Genomic DNA, 14,243 nt, shown 5'->3' on the forward strand with positions numbered 1-14,243 from the left:
ACAGAAATTGTCATAGTAAATTTTAATATATTTTTATTCAGAACTATTTTTATGAAGCTGATTCTTGCCAATATATTCAGAAAGTTTCCCAATAGATACACTGAGAGCTAAAAAAAATGGATCTTTTCATTCCTAATTCCTATAAAGTGAATCTTAAATCAGCAAATCATATCTCTAAAATAGAGAATGAATCCAGAGGAAAATAATATTAATATGACAGACAAGTATAAAATTTATATCAGGAGTGCATAGGACCTAAGAACAAAAATGTATATTTATCTTAATATGAATGATGTCTAAATGATTTTAAAATCTCTAAGACGTGATTTATCAACAAAAGTTTATTGCTTTTTGCATTACAGACAAAAATTTTAATACTTGTTGAATGTATTATGTGTTGCCTATCTCAGTATTGATTTTTGGTATAGTTTTTTTAATTATTGAATTATTAATATAATGATTATTACAAATCGAAATTTAGACAAGAAATATACTTCATTTCGTCCCATATTACACAATTTTTCTAGATATTGCATAAAAATAAAAGCTTTCCTTTGTAAAAGGCAAAAAAAAAGTATTTTTTTGTTTTTCCAATGAATATTTTCCTACCTCTGTCAACTGTCAACATTACATAAACTTTTCAGGTTAATTTGCAATATTTTTATTTGTACGTGAATTTATATAAACATTAAAATAAGAAATGGCTTATAATTTGATAAAACAAATTGCAGATGTAAGTTTGTAGGCTTCTAGTGTATTTGTACTAATAAACTTAATGCTAATGTACTAATAAACTTATGACATTTTAGGTAAAGTATATAAAACTGTTTTCAATTTCTGGTGCTAGATTGATGAGCTCTACTACAATGATAGACCCACCAGACGATTTATTCACTGTTCCCAGACCGGCTTCAAGGGAAAACGAGCCAATTGAACAGAGAAGAGCAAGGTAAAATCATATCGAGGAATATGAGTCTGTTGTATTGTATTCCTTGATGTTATCTAAGTGTGGTATATGCTCTGGGGATAGACATTTTACCTTGGCAATATCAAAATTTACCATTTTATATTCTAGGCTCTTATACCAATCCCGCAAACGTGGTATGCTGGAGAATGATCTTCTTCTGAGTACCTTTGTTGCTAAGCATCTAAAGGCGTTTGACAAAGAACAGTTGGAAAAATATGATAGGTAATGATTAAACAATTTGTCTCTAAAGTTATGTGAATCGTAATAGAAACCCGAAGATTTCTTACATTTGAAATCAATTCAGGAAAATGCCAAATATGTACTTTCCATAATTTGCAAAGCAAACAGACAATAAATGAACTGACATGAGAAATCTAAAAATTTCATTCCATAACATGTCAACTTAACTAAGCAAAATCTGCACTTCACAACAAGTCAACTCATCTGAGCAAAAACCAAAGAGTGCTTCAATTCACTGTGGTTTTTGCCAAAAACCACAGCGAATTGAAGCACTCTTTGGTTTTTGCTCAGATGAGTTGACTTGTTGTGAAGTGCAGATTCCTCCGGTCAGTTCATTTATCATCTGTTTGCTTTGGAAATAGGGAACTTATACATTTTTTTATTACATAATAATGTTCAGTTTTGTTTAAAAATGAGATTTCCAAAATTTCACGCTTCAAAAACTAGAAATACAAATTTAAAATCTTCTGTGATTTAAAATAGTTCAGATGACCCGTGACGTCACATAGTTTTACTATAAATTCCTCTTCTCCTTCTTTAGTTTATTGGCCTCCACCTACTTGGGTATTTAGCCAGCTCATCGTCGCGAAATAAGGGAAAAATATTTATATTCTAATGACATTTATCATATGTCATTGTAATAATATGTACCAGTTTGCTGAGATTGGAGTTTGATACAGTTTTTGAAGGAAGTGAAAGAAGGTTTACTATGGAAAATAAAACCATTTTGTAAAAGTACAAGTTTTCTATGAATAGTTCAAAATATCAAAAACACTTGTGACATCACATAACTGTATTTTCTACTGACACTTATAATGTCTAATTTAAAATTATATACATTTTTGTTTCCTTTGTTTGTGCAGAATGTAAACATTAACCATATGACGTCACGACGCGTTTTGGGCTAGCTGCTTTAATTTGAATTTAGAATCGTCTTTAGGGGCCAAACGGAACACAAAAACAACTTTTTATCTTTGATACATGTTTAAAATTATGTTCTGTTGTGATTTATAGAGAATATTTTTTTCGAATTTAAAATTTTATGCAAGTTCCCTATTATAGTTAGCACAGATTTGGCATATTCCTGAAATGACTTCAAACGAAAAAAATCTTCTGATTTATATTATTTTTAAAAGATATAGCTGTATTGCATATTCTTGTTCACAGTTTGCTCTGAGAATGTCATAAAGATGATATACAGTATGAGATTTATGTACGGAACGCCTCAATTATCATGATTTTAATGGATTTCAGTGTGTAAGGATTTTGTTATTTGACCGATATTATGGTGGTATTTACATTGTTGTCATAGCTTCTGTTGTTCTGGAAATCTAATGAACTTTCTTATTTCAAATGGAACACCCTGTATATTTTTTGTGTTTTGAAGTCCTTAAGAAATACTGATTATTTTTCATGTAATGTTCCCTTCACCTAAATGCAATAATTTCAGAGTTATTGCTACATTTATTTGAACATTTTTTTAAACAAATTATAAAAATTAATTTTTTCGTTCAGGCCGGATATTATTTTATATTTCATGGATCATTTGGAACAAAGAAGGTCTCGTAGTCATTTTGCTCTCCAGTTATTTCAAGCATTTTCAAGTTATAATAAACAAATTAAAACGAAAAATAAAGATTTTCATGGCTCAAAAACACAAGCAAAAAATATTATAAAATTCGAAGTGCTTAAATTCAAGTTCAAACCTTCTATCAGAAAATAGATGGTTTTGCTTGTTTTCGATCATAGACTTTTCGATTCAGAGGGTTGCACAATCGCTGGACAGCTGTTTCCACCGTTTCAGGCTTTTTCAACAGCGCTAGCGTGCACTCCTCTGAATCGAAAAATAGCTCAACCATCAGTTGGGAATTTGAAAGATCATTCAAATTCCCATTGGGACGCGATCCAGCGACATCTCTTAACAAATTGAAGAGTCTCAGATGCAGAATCCACCAATTTAATAAAATTAAAATGGTAAATAGTATTTTAATTTTATTAAATTGGTGGATTCTGCATCTGAGACTCTTCAATTTGTTAAGAGATGTCGCTGGATCGCGTCCCAATGGGAATTTGAATGATCTTTCAAATTCCCCTTAAATTGATGGTTGAGCTATTTTTCGATTCAGAGGAGTGCACGCTAGCACTGTTGAAAAAGCCTGAAACGGTGGAAACAGCTGTCCAGCGATTGTGCAACCCTCTGAATCGAAAACAAGCAAAACCATCTATTTTCTTTTCTATCTTTACTCAGATTTGAGTACTAGAAAGTTCCTCTTCTGTCCTTTTCCTAGAGACGAATGAAAGCGAAATGTGAATGCAAGGAATCCTTTTTGTTTTCTACATTCGTCGTCTGCAGTCTTACAAATTGTTAAAGTCGCAGATTAAGGATGTACCAGAAAGAACTTTCAACATGAAAAGTCTCAGATTTAAATTACTATTTACCATTTTAATTTTATTAAATTGGTGGATTCTGCATCTGAGACTCTTCAATTTGCTTCTTCTATCAGTTTTCGATAAAAATTTTTGGCATGTTTTATTTCAAAACAGTATTTTTAAACTGTTAATGAAGCGCTTATGAGAGGACAGGCGATGGGGCTGCATTAATCACTAAAAAACAATGTCTTAAAATGAAATCAGCTAAAAATCTTTATAGGCAACAACTAATATAAGGCTTGAAGTTAAATTTAGGTACTCCTTAATTTCAAAAATATTGTTGTTATGAAGCTATTTCCTTGTGGCATTTTTGTAATCAACTATTTTAAATGGGAAATAAGCCACAATTTTACTCAAAAAACGATAATAAAATCATTTTTTTAGTTAAAATTATTTTTTGAGTTAGTCTCATTATACAGGGTGTAACAAAAATACAGGTCATAAATTAAATCACATATTCTGGGACCAAAAATAGTTCGAATGAACCTAACTTACCTTAGTACAAATATGCACAGAAAAAAAGTTAGGTCCCTTTGAAGTTACAAAATAAAAATCGATTTTTTCGAATATATCGAAAACTATTAGAGATTTTTTATCGAAAATGGATATGTGGCATTATTATGACAGGAGCATCTTAAAGAAAAATTATAGTGCAATTTGTGCTCCCCATAAAATGTTTATGGGGGTTTTGTTCCTTTAAACCCCCCCAAACTTTTCTGTACGTTCCAATTAAATTATTATTGTGATACCATTAGTTAAATTCAATATTTTTAAAACTTTTTTGGCTCTTAGTATTTTTTCGATAAGGCAGTTTTTTTCGAGTTACAGCTTCTTTTTTAATATGTTTACATAAAAATTTTATGGGGGTTTTGTTCCTTTAAACCCCCCAAATGTTTGTGTACGCTCCAATTAAAGTATTACTGCGATACCATTAGTTAAACAAAATGTTTTTAAAACTTTTATGCCTCTTTGTATTTTTTCGAGAAGGCACCTTTTATCGAGATATGGCTTCTTTTTTAATACGGTTCAAAATATACCTAAAAATGTAAATCATACATAAATTTTCATATTATATTACCAAGTCTCCATAATCGTACTTAACCATATACAAATATGTGGTGGATTTGACAATTATTCAAAATATCTCCATAAAAACTGACTTTTCGAAAAAGTACTAAGAGCCAAAAAAGTTTTATAAATATTGTGTTTAAGTAATGGTACTACAATAATAATTTAATTGGAACGTACACAAAAGTTTGGGGGGTTTAAAGGAACTAAACATAAAAATTTTATGGGGTGTCCAAATTTCACTATAATTTTTTCTTAAGATGCTACTGCCATAAGAATGCCACGTGTCCATTTTCAATAAAAAATCTCTAATAGTTTTCGATATATTGAAAAAAATCTATTTTCATTTTGTAACTTCAAAGGGTTGTAACTTTTTTTATATGCACATTTGTACTAAGGTAAGTTAGGTTCAATCAAACTATTTTTCCCAGAATATGTGGTTAAATTTATGACCTGTATTTTCGTTACACCCTGTAGTATCAATAGTGTCAACATGCTGCTCTGTTTCAAATACGTTTTTATAGTGGAATAATTTAAGCTATTACAATAAATTGCATACCAAAAGAAGCAGCTACTTCTTATCTACAATTTGATACATCAGATAAGTACCTACAATAAGTAATAATTTATGAAACTTAGTTTAAATTGCATCTGTATTTCAAGAATAAATATCAAATATTTCAATTACCATAAACGAGGACTAGTTTTTCTGCAGTCTTTTTGTTACTGTAATTAACAGTTCAATTATCTGCTTATAGTCCAGGAAAAAATCACGGATATTTTATACACAGTCGTTATAGTCCAGTATAATTTAGAACATGGCCGGCGATAATAGGGCTTTTCATCGATTGTCATTTGTTTCGAGCTTCTGTCATATGTTGTATAATCTGTGTATAATATTAATATACACGGATTATACGACATCTGACAGAAGCTCGGAAACAAATGACTGTGAATGAAAAGCCCTATTGTGCGCATTGTGGTGATGCATTAGGTGACAAGCTAGTAGCGTGTGACAGCTGTCATATTACAGTGCACCCTAATGAAGCCTACACTGGTTTAGCGGCTTCAGAACATCGTGCCGTTATTATACAGAAAAGAACCCATAACTATTTCTGCAGTGACTGTCTGTCGATTATCGTTTAAGAGTGTTCCTAAATTAATCAGAGAAATATAGAACCTTAGATCTGAGGTTTCCTCACTAAAATCCGAAATCAAGAAACTGAAGGAAAATAGAGATGCTACCCCGTTCTCGGCAGAAGTGTTAAACGAATTGCACGAACGTCAAAAAAAGGCAAACAATCTACTGATTTTCAATCTTCCAAGAATCAAATACAGCCACAGATGATATTAATCAAGTTAAATCTATTCTAAACACGATTTCAAACAATCTTATAAACTCAAATAATATCAACATTTCTCGCTTTGGAAACAGGAATAATAATGGACATCGCTCTCTTAGAGTTATAATGTCTTCCTCAATGGACGCCCATGCAGTAATAAAAAACAAACACATCTGTCGAGATAGAAAAATGTTTATTCAGCTGGATCAAACACCGCTTCAAAGAAAAGCCTTAGAGTCTGTGAAAACAGAGCTGCTGAATCGTCAACAAGCTGGTGAGCAGAACCTAACAATTAAATATTTTAAAAATGTTCCCAAGATCGTTCAAAAAAACCGCTAAAGCTCACTGACTTAGGCAAGCTCTCAATTTATTATCAAAACGTCAGAGGACTTCGGACCAAATTAACTGAACTTAGTCTAAATGTATCAGATTGCTTTTATGATGTCATCATTCTCACAGAAACTTGGCTAACGGCTGATATCAATAATGCTGAACTAGGTTTATCAAATTTTAATGTCTACAGGCGAGATCGTTCACTGGAATCCAGTAGTTTTAGTAGAGGAGGTGGCGTGCTAATAGCAGTTAACAAGAAGTTGTCAACAAGTCTCATCCAATCTAATTCCGCAGTCGAACAAGTTTTTGTTCAGTTAAATAAAAACATCATTTTAGGGGCTGTATAATATTCCACCCAGGTCTGAAATTAACAAATATGAAATTCATTCTGAACAACTACTAACCACAAGTGAACAATTTCCTAATTCTACATTTTATCTATTTGGTGATTATAATATTCCATCTGCTATATGGGAAATAGAAGATTTCTGTTCACTAGCAACCTGTCAACCGACCACCCCGTTGGCGGAGGCTGAAGCCATTGAAGTCGTCTCAAATATATTTGCCATTCATAATTTTTTGCAATGCAATACTGTGCTTAACAACAGAGGGGTTCTTCTTGATCTTATTCTATCTCCACAAGAACTAATAATACACAAAGCACACAATTTTCTGATCCAGCAAGATGTTCCCAATCCTCCGCTAGTAATCACTTTACAACTTGCAGTTGAAAAAAGCACAACATCAGTTATGGAATACTACTACGACTTTCGCAGTGCAAATTACACAGCCATTCGCCAAAGTTTTGAATCTATTGACTGGGACAATCTCTTACATAATAAACAACTCAGTGAAATGATTTCTATATTGTATGACTCTCTGTACTATATTATTAACCTGTATATGTTCCACTAAAAAAAGTAAGCTCTAAAATATTTCCTTGCTGGTTTACACCTAACCTTAAAGAATTAATACATAACAAAGAAATTGCTCATAAAATGTTTAAAGCTACCAGATCATCAGAGAGCTATGTAGAATTTAGTCGACTTAGAGCCCAATGTAAACTTTTAACAAGGGATTGCTATACTAATTATATTAATGAAACTGAAAACTCCATTAAACTTAACGTTAAGTCATTTTGGAAATTCGTTAATAGCAATAGAGAAAACAACATAATACCTGACACAATGAAACTAAACGATTCTATTGCCTCTCATGGAAATGATACATCCAATTTATTTGCCAATCATTTTTCATCTGTGTATACTAACCAAAGACTAAATTATTACCATAACCAAATCCACTTCAACGTTAGTGTATCTTCCTACCACATTCAAATATCAAAAATATATGAGAGATTGTCACAACTGAATATTAAGAGGAAACAGTAGCGATCAACAGGTAGCGAAAACGCGTTCCAAGATTGCGGCTGTAATTTTGAATATTTTTTCGAGATATTTGGCACACGTATTCGTAATATAATAAAGAATGGCGGTACAGAGCCCAATTTAAAAAATATATTAATATGTGGAAATTACTCTGTACTTAAATACAATATTAAAAAAACGAGCCTGTACCGCCATTAAGAAGAACAAAAAATACACTTTCTTCAAATAAACTTTTTTATCCGATGCCTAGATTTTGTGTCATTTTGGAACTACTAATGAAATAAAAAATTTTAGTAGTTCCAAAATGACACAAAATCTAGGCATGGGATAAAAGAGTTTATTTGAAGGAAGTGTATTTTTTTGTTCTTCTTAATGGCGGTACAGGCTCGTTTTTTAATATTGTATTTAATTACAGAGTATATTTCCACATATTAATATATTTTTCAAATTGGGCTCTGTACCGCCATTCTTTATTATATTACGAATACGTGTGCTAAATATCTCGAAAAAATATTCAAAATTACAGCCGCAATCTTGGAACGCGTTTTGGCTACCTGTTGATCGCTACTGTTTCCTCTTAATAAGGGACCTGGACCCGATGGAATTCCTCCTATTATTCTAAAAGAATGCAGCTTTATACTATCTAGACCACTTTATCATATTTTCAATGCCTCTCTCGATTCTGGTGAATTCCCCGACTTCTGGAAAAAATCTTATGTAACTTCTATTTATAAATCAGGTGTTAAATCTGATATTAAGAACTATCGCCCCATATCTATTCTAAGCACTATCCCTAAAGTATTTGAAAGCATTATAACTGCATTTCTTACTTACGACTGCTCTAGTGTTATTACTAACTCACAGTTTGGGTTTTCTTCCGGTAAATCTGCTGAGCTAAGTCTACTCAGTTATACTGACTACCTATCTGAAGCCCTGGAGGAGGGTTTGCAGGTTGATTCAGTGTACCCTGACTTCTCTAAAGTCTTTGATAAGATAAACCATGACCTTCTATTACATAAATTACGTTCTTATGGTATTGATGGTCTGGTATTTAGGTGGTTATGTAGTTATTTAGAAAACAGAACTCAAATGGCTAGAGTAAATCACTGTTATTCTAACATCTTTCCTGTAACTTCAGGTGTTCCTCAAGGTTCACACCTGGGACCGCTACTATTTAATCTATTCATTAATTATATTACCACTTGTTTTTCCCATACAAAAGCTCTCCTTTTCGCTGATGACCTTAAGTGCTTTACAATAATAAGATCTCATGATGATACTCTTGGACTACAATCAGATATTAATAAATTATCCCAGTGGTGCTCTCTTAATGGCATGGAATTAAATGTTGGTAAGTGTTATATTATGCGTTTCTGTAGGAATCACCATTTACTAACACATGACTATACTATTAACGATCAAGCATTGCAATCATGCACACAAATCAGAGACCTAGGCATAATATTAGACTCTTCACTCAGCTTTAAACACCACATTAGTACCGTTGCCCAAAAGTCTATGAAAATGCTTGGTTTCATTAAAAGAACATCTCGTGATATCACAGATATAAATTCAATGAAAATTTTATATTGCTCACTTGTTAGATCTCATCTTGATTTTTGTTCCTCTGTGTGGTCTCCATATTATCTAGTTCATAAAAATAAACTTATAGTTTATATAAACTGATAGAGTTCAGCATACCTTTCTCAGATACGTAGCTTTTAAACAACATATATATCGAAGCTACACAGATATTGAATTATTATTGAATATTACTTCATTAGAAACCCGTAGGAAAAGAAAAGATCTGACAATCTTATTCAACATTATTAATGGTAATAGTAGCTGTCCCGATCTTCTGTCAAAAATTGGTCTTTTTGTACCTACTCGGTCAACAAGACAAACTCAAACTTTTCACATAAGCTTTCATAGATATAACTATACTTACAACAATTTTTTACCACGAACATGTAGACTTGCGAATTCTCTAAATGACTTAAATATATTCTACAATTCCTTGGATAGATTTAAAAACCATTTGTTGAACATACAATGTTAGTGATATAATTTCTATCAGCAATTTTTTAAGCTTAAACTTTGTTTGTTTTTTATATCGTAATGTTCTTTTTTCCTTTAACTTATTAGCTTTGTTATCCAATACATATTATAATCTTTGTTCTTTGTGTTGACACTGTTTATGGTTTTGCTTTTGTCTTTGTAATATTTTCTGAATTGGGCTTGCCCGTAAATAAATAAATAAATAAATAAAATTGTGGCTTATTTCCCATTTAAAATAGTTGATTTCAAAAATAATATTTTTACTTGTGTTGTTGAGCCTTGAAAATTTTTTTTCAGTTTTAAATTATTGTTTTATAACTCAAAAAATCAACTTTAGAGAAAAATTACAAAAAACATTTCTGTTCCGAATGATCCAAAAAACCTAAAATAATATCTGCCCAGGCCGAAAAATTGATTTTTATAATTGGTTTAAAAAAAATAAATAAATGTAGCAATAAATTGGATAAATGTAGCAGTAACTCCGAAATTATGGCATTTAGGTATAAGGAAGATTACATGAAAAATAATCAGTATTTATTAACCTTCAACTCGCGCATTAAGTTATAACAACTACACGCGTGGCGTACTTTATACACAACAAGAAAATACACTTAAATACAGCTGATTTGTTTATTTTTTTTTAAATACACTTAGTTGTTGGTTATAAACCTTATTCGGCATCAGCTGATACTTGGAGTTCCTTCTCAGTAAGCCAATTGGGATTTATAACTAGTGGCGGCTGGTCAGGGTCGGCAGTGCCGACCCACACATTTATGGACACATTATAGATTTTTTTAAATATTTAATTTAATCAGAGTTGATGATATTCGTTTCTGTGAAATAAAAAAAATATCTGTGAGATAATACAGACTAAATTTTATTCATTGTTATTAAAAGAATTCGATCGATCCCATACGTTAATAAGTGATCCCTGTGCGCTGTGCGTAAGAGACTTTTCAAAAATGATCCTATAGCCATGCACCTGATTGCGATTGTGTGTTTTCGACAAGCCGTCCCCAGATTGAAGATTTGCTTGTAATAAGAAGCTATGGAATATTAGCCGATAGGCAACCAATTATACATTTCCCGTATTTATTTGAATGACAAGTACGGCAGAAACCAATCTGCCGAGCGGTGATCTGCAAACGGTAGCAGGGCACGTACCTAAGCGCGCCCGGGATAAAATTATGAAATAGGTAAGTACGTAGTTTTACGTCGTTTAATGATTGATATTGTCATTTTTTTAAGTTGTTAGGAATTACCATTTAGGGGACAGGATAAATCGGAGGATTCGTTACATCAAGTTAATTATAGAGAACAAATAAAATTGTTTAACAAATTTTCTAATTTACTTTCTAACGAGAAGACATTTAGCGGAGTACTTAAAGCAGCAGAGAATGAAAGAATCAATTAGTAGTTACATTTTGATGCTTTTCGGTAGAAGTAGACGAAACTACTGATAGAGGTAACATGTCATTCACAAGTATCAATTATTCTTCGATACGCGTTACGTCTAATATTTATGAGAGGTTTTTAGGTTTTCAGACGTGAGTAGAAGTCATAAGACAGAATATATTTTTGGTGTTTTAAAGGACATATTAAAATTTTTTGATATCAAAAATAGGTAAATTGGTAAGGCAAATTTATGACGGCGCTGCCTTGATGTCCGGTGAATTGTATGGTCTCCAGGCAAAAGTTAAAACTATTGCACCAGGCAAAACTATTATTTACTCACTGTTAAGTCATTGACCTCTTTGACGATTCAAAATTTAAAAGTTACGCCAAAAAATTTTCAAAATATCTATTAGACAAGTTCATTAAAAATTATCTGTCATTCTTTAATCAAATAAAATAAGAAAATGGATTAACAGGTTTATATGCTTATCCAAATATTTTCGGAAGGTGGGATAAGTTACAAAATATGTATAATTTTATATACTGCAATTCATTAGGTACAACAAACTGTTCCCGAAATTAATAAATTATTGTGCTCAAATGTGGGAAAATTCTGTCTCAAATGAACGGGATTTCTCTTGTCTCAAAAGAGTCAAAACGTATTGTCGAAGCACCATGAAACAAGAGAGAATGTCAAACTTGTCTTAAATTTCAAATGTCAATAGAAAAAAACTTTTAAAATCTCTCCAAAGCAATAATAAATTTTACAATGATGTTATAACCCATTTTGCTACTTCGAAACAACATAGACTAAATAGACTTAATTTATAAACAGGTTTAGGTTCTAAATTTATAGGAAAAAACAAAAAAAAATAAAAAAAAATAAAAAAAAACAAAAACCAAAAATCTATGAAATTGAAGCCTTTTAATTAGATGGCATACCTATCTGAGGAGACAAAACCTTGCCGACCCTGTCCCTAAAGCCACGAGCCGCCACTGTTTATAACTGGAATCTGATTCCATGATAAATAAAATTACTAACAAAAAATTTTATTTTAATTTTAAAGAAAAATATATTTTGTGTCATAATGACTAAATAACAATTGAAAGATGTACTTATATTACTACTTACATTACCATAATTGTGGCGTATATTGTCCACCACCGGAAACAACAAATAATAAACTCTAAATTACGATCTTCCCAGAAGGCCGATTATAACGAAACTAAAACCAATTGTAAAGCACATTCCAGTGATAGATTAGATAGATAAACAAGGTCAGCAATTAAATTTTCAAATATATTTGCAGTAGAATTCTTATATCTGGCGTACACAATACGCCAGCGCGTGTAGTTAAAGGTTAAGGACTTCAAAATGCAAAAAATGTACAGGGTTTTCCATTTGAAATAAGAAAGTTCATTAGGTTTCCGAAAAACGGAAGACAATGTAAATACGACCGTAATATCGGCCGCATCACAAAACCTCATGCTCGAAACACACACTAAGAATTTTGAACGTACTATGATTGAAATCTACATAGTGGCTAGAGCAATCATATGGAATCTTTCTTCTGAATGTTTCAAGTGGTGAAGGGAGAAAGATTCCATATGGTTGCTCGAGCCACTATGTAGATTTCAACCATCGCACTGTCAAAATTCTTAGTGTGTGAAACAAGCATTACATACTGAAATCTATCAAAATCGTGTAAGCTGTTTCTGTTATAATTGAAGCATTCCATACATAAAACTCACTCTGTATGTACATATAAGCAGATGGTGGTGCTCTGTATTGAAATTAAATCGTAACTGTTTTTCGTATTATGTGAATAATTTATTTTTAGACTAATTAATGGACCTTCAAATGATTGGGAATTGTACTATTGGGCTACAAATATGAAGGAAACTCCAGAAGAATATAACCATGATGTTATGGATCTATTGAAGGTGCATTGTCAGAATCTGCACAAGGAATCCAGAATTAGACAACCAGACCTTTAAAAGAGCATTAATTAGTATTAAAAATCTGTTAATGTATTAAATTGTTGTAAATAGATCATGTAGTTAAAATATTCCTTTCTTTTTTGTTTGTGCCCCTTTATCTTGTTGATTTTTTTTAACATAATATTGATTTTACTATAATTTATTTTGGCATTTTAGATTTCGGATATTTTGTGGAGCTTTGAAGAAGCTGCATTACATAGAGGTCTTAATGTAAATGAAGACAAAACAAAATACATGGGCGTTTCGAAACAAGAATGATAGCGAATAAGGCAAAATGGTAGATACTATAAACGATCATAAGTTTGAAGTAGTTAAAGAATTTAAATATCTACGAGCAACAATCACCAATGACAACAAAATATAGCGAGAAGTTAAAACGCATATAATGGTGGGAAACAGATCTTTCTTTACAATGCAACATCTAATGAGGTCAAAATTTCTCTCACTAGGTGCAAAAATTCAGATATATAAAGACCATAATATGACCAGCAGTCACATATGGAAGCGAAACAGATGTCAACAATAGGGAAGCAAATAAATTGCTAGTGTGTGTCTCAAACGAATGTTTGAAACACACCAATGAGTTAGTCTCCCTTCAGAAAGGGATATCTAGTGTGATATAAGGCCAATATACTAAGATGGGCAATATGCATGACTATGACAATGTGTGTTGGAAAAAGGTCAGATGACAATGGTCAGAAAAAGACTTTCAAAGAGTTGTAACGCCATCGATGATGATGATGATTTCAACTTCGGAAATATTCTCAAAATATATTTTAATAACAATCAATTACAACATTAAAATGAGAAAGGAAATAGCTTCAGTACCATATAGTTCCTATACCTATATGGGGTTCCATTATAACTCAGTCTATAAGTCGTTAACGTGAAATATAATAATCCTATGCAGCATCCAAAGAACAAATCAATGTTGGATATCATAGATAAAAGTTTTAGTAGGATTGTTGGATATGGATAAAATCAAAATAGAGTTTTAAAAACAGCAGTCCACTTTATGTC

At 31.7% G+C, this 14,243-nt stretch overlaps 1 protein-coding gene across 1 annotated transcript; it reads left to right on the top strand.

Annotated features, from left to right (window-relative positions):
- The first annotated feature begins 457 nt into the window (after positions 1-457).
- On the top strand, positions 458-13,291 carry LOC114329085 (succinate dehydrogenase assembly factor 2-A, mitochondrial). The gene is made up of 4 exons (XM_028278097.1): positions 458-733; positions 810-949; positions 1,076-1,189; positions 13,064-13,291. Exons 1-4 carry the CDS (start codon positions 701-703, stop codon positions 13,218-13,220), a joined length of 444 nt encoding a protein of 147 aa, XP_028133898.1. The 5' UTR covers positions 458-700; the 3' UTR covers positions 13,221-13,291.
- The last annotated feature ends 952 nt before the right edge of the window (positions 13,292-14,243 follow it).

The sequence above is a fragment of the Diabrotica virgifera genome, chromosome 1 (assembly GCF_917563875.1).
Source record: "Diabrotica virgifera virgifera chromosome 1, PGI_DIABVI_V3a".
NCBI lineage: Eukaryota > Metazoa > Arthropoda > Insecta > Coleoptera > Chrysomelidae > Diabrotica > Diabrotica virgifera.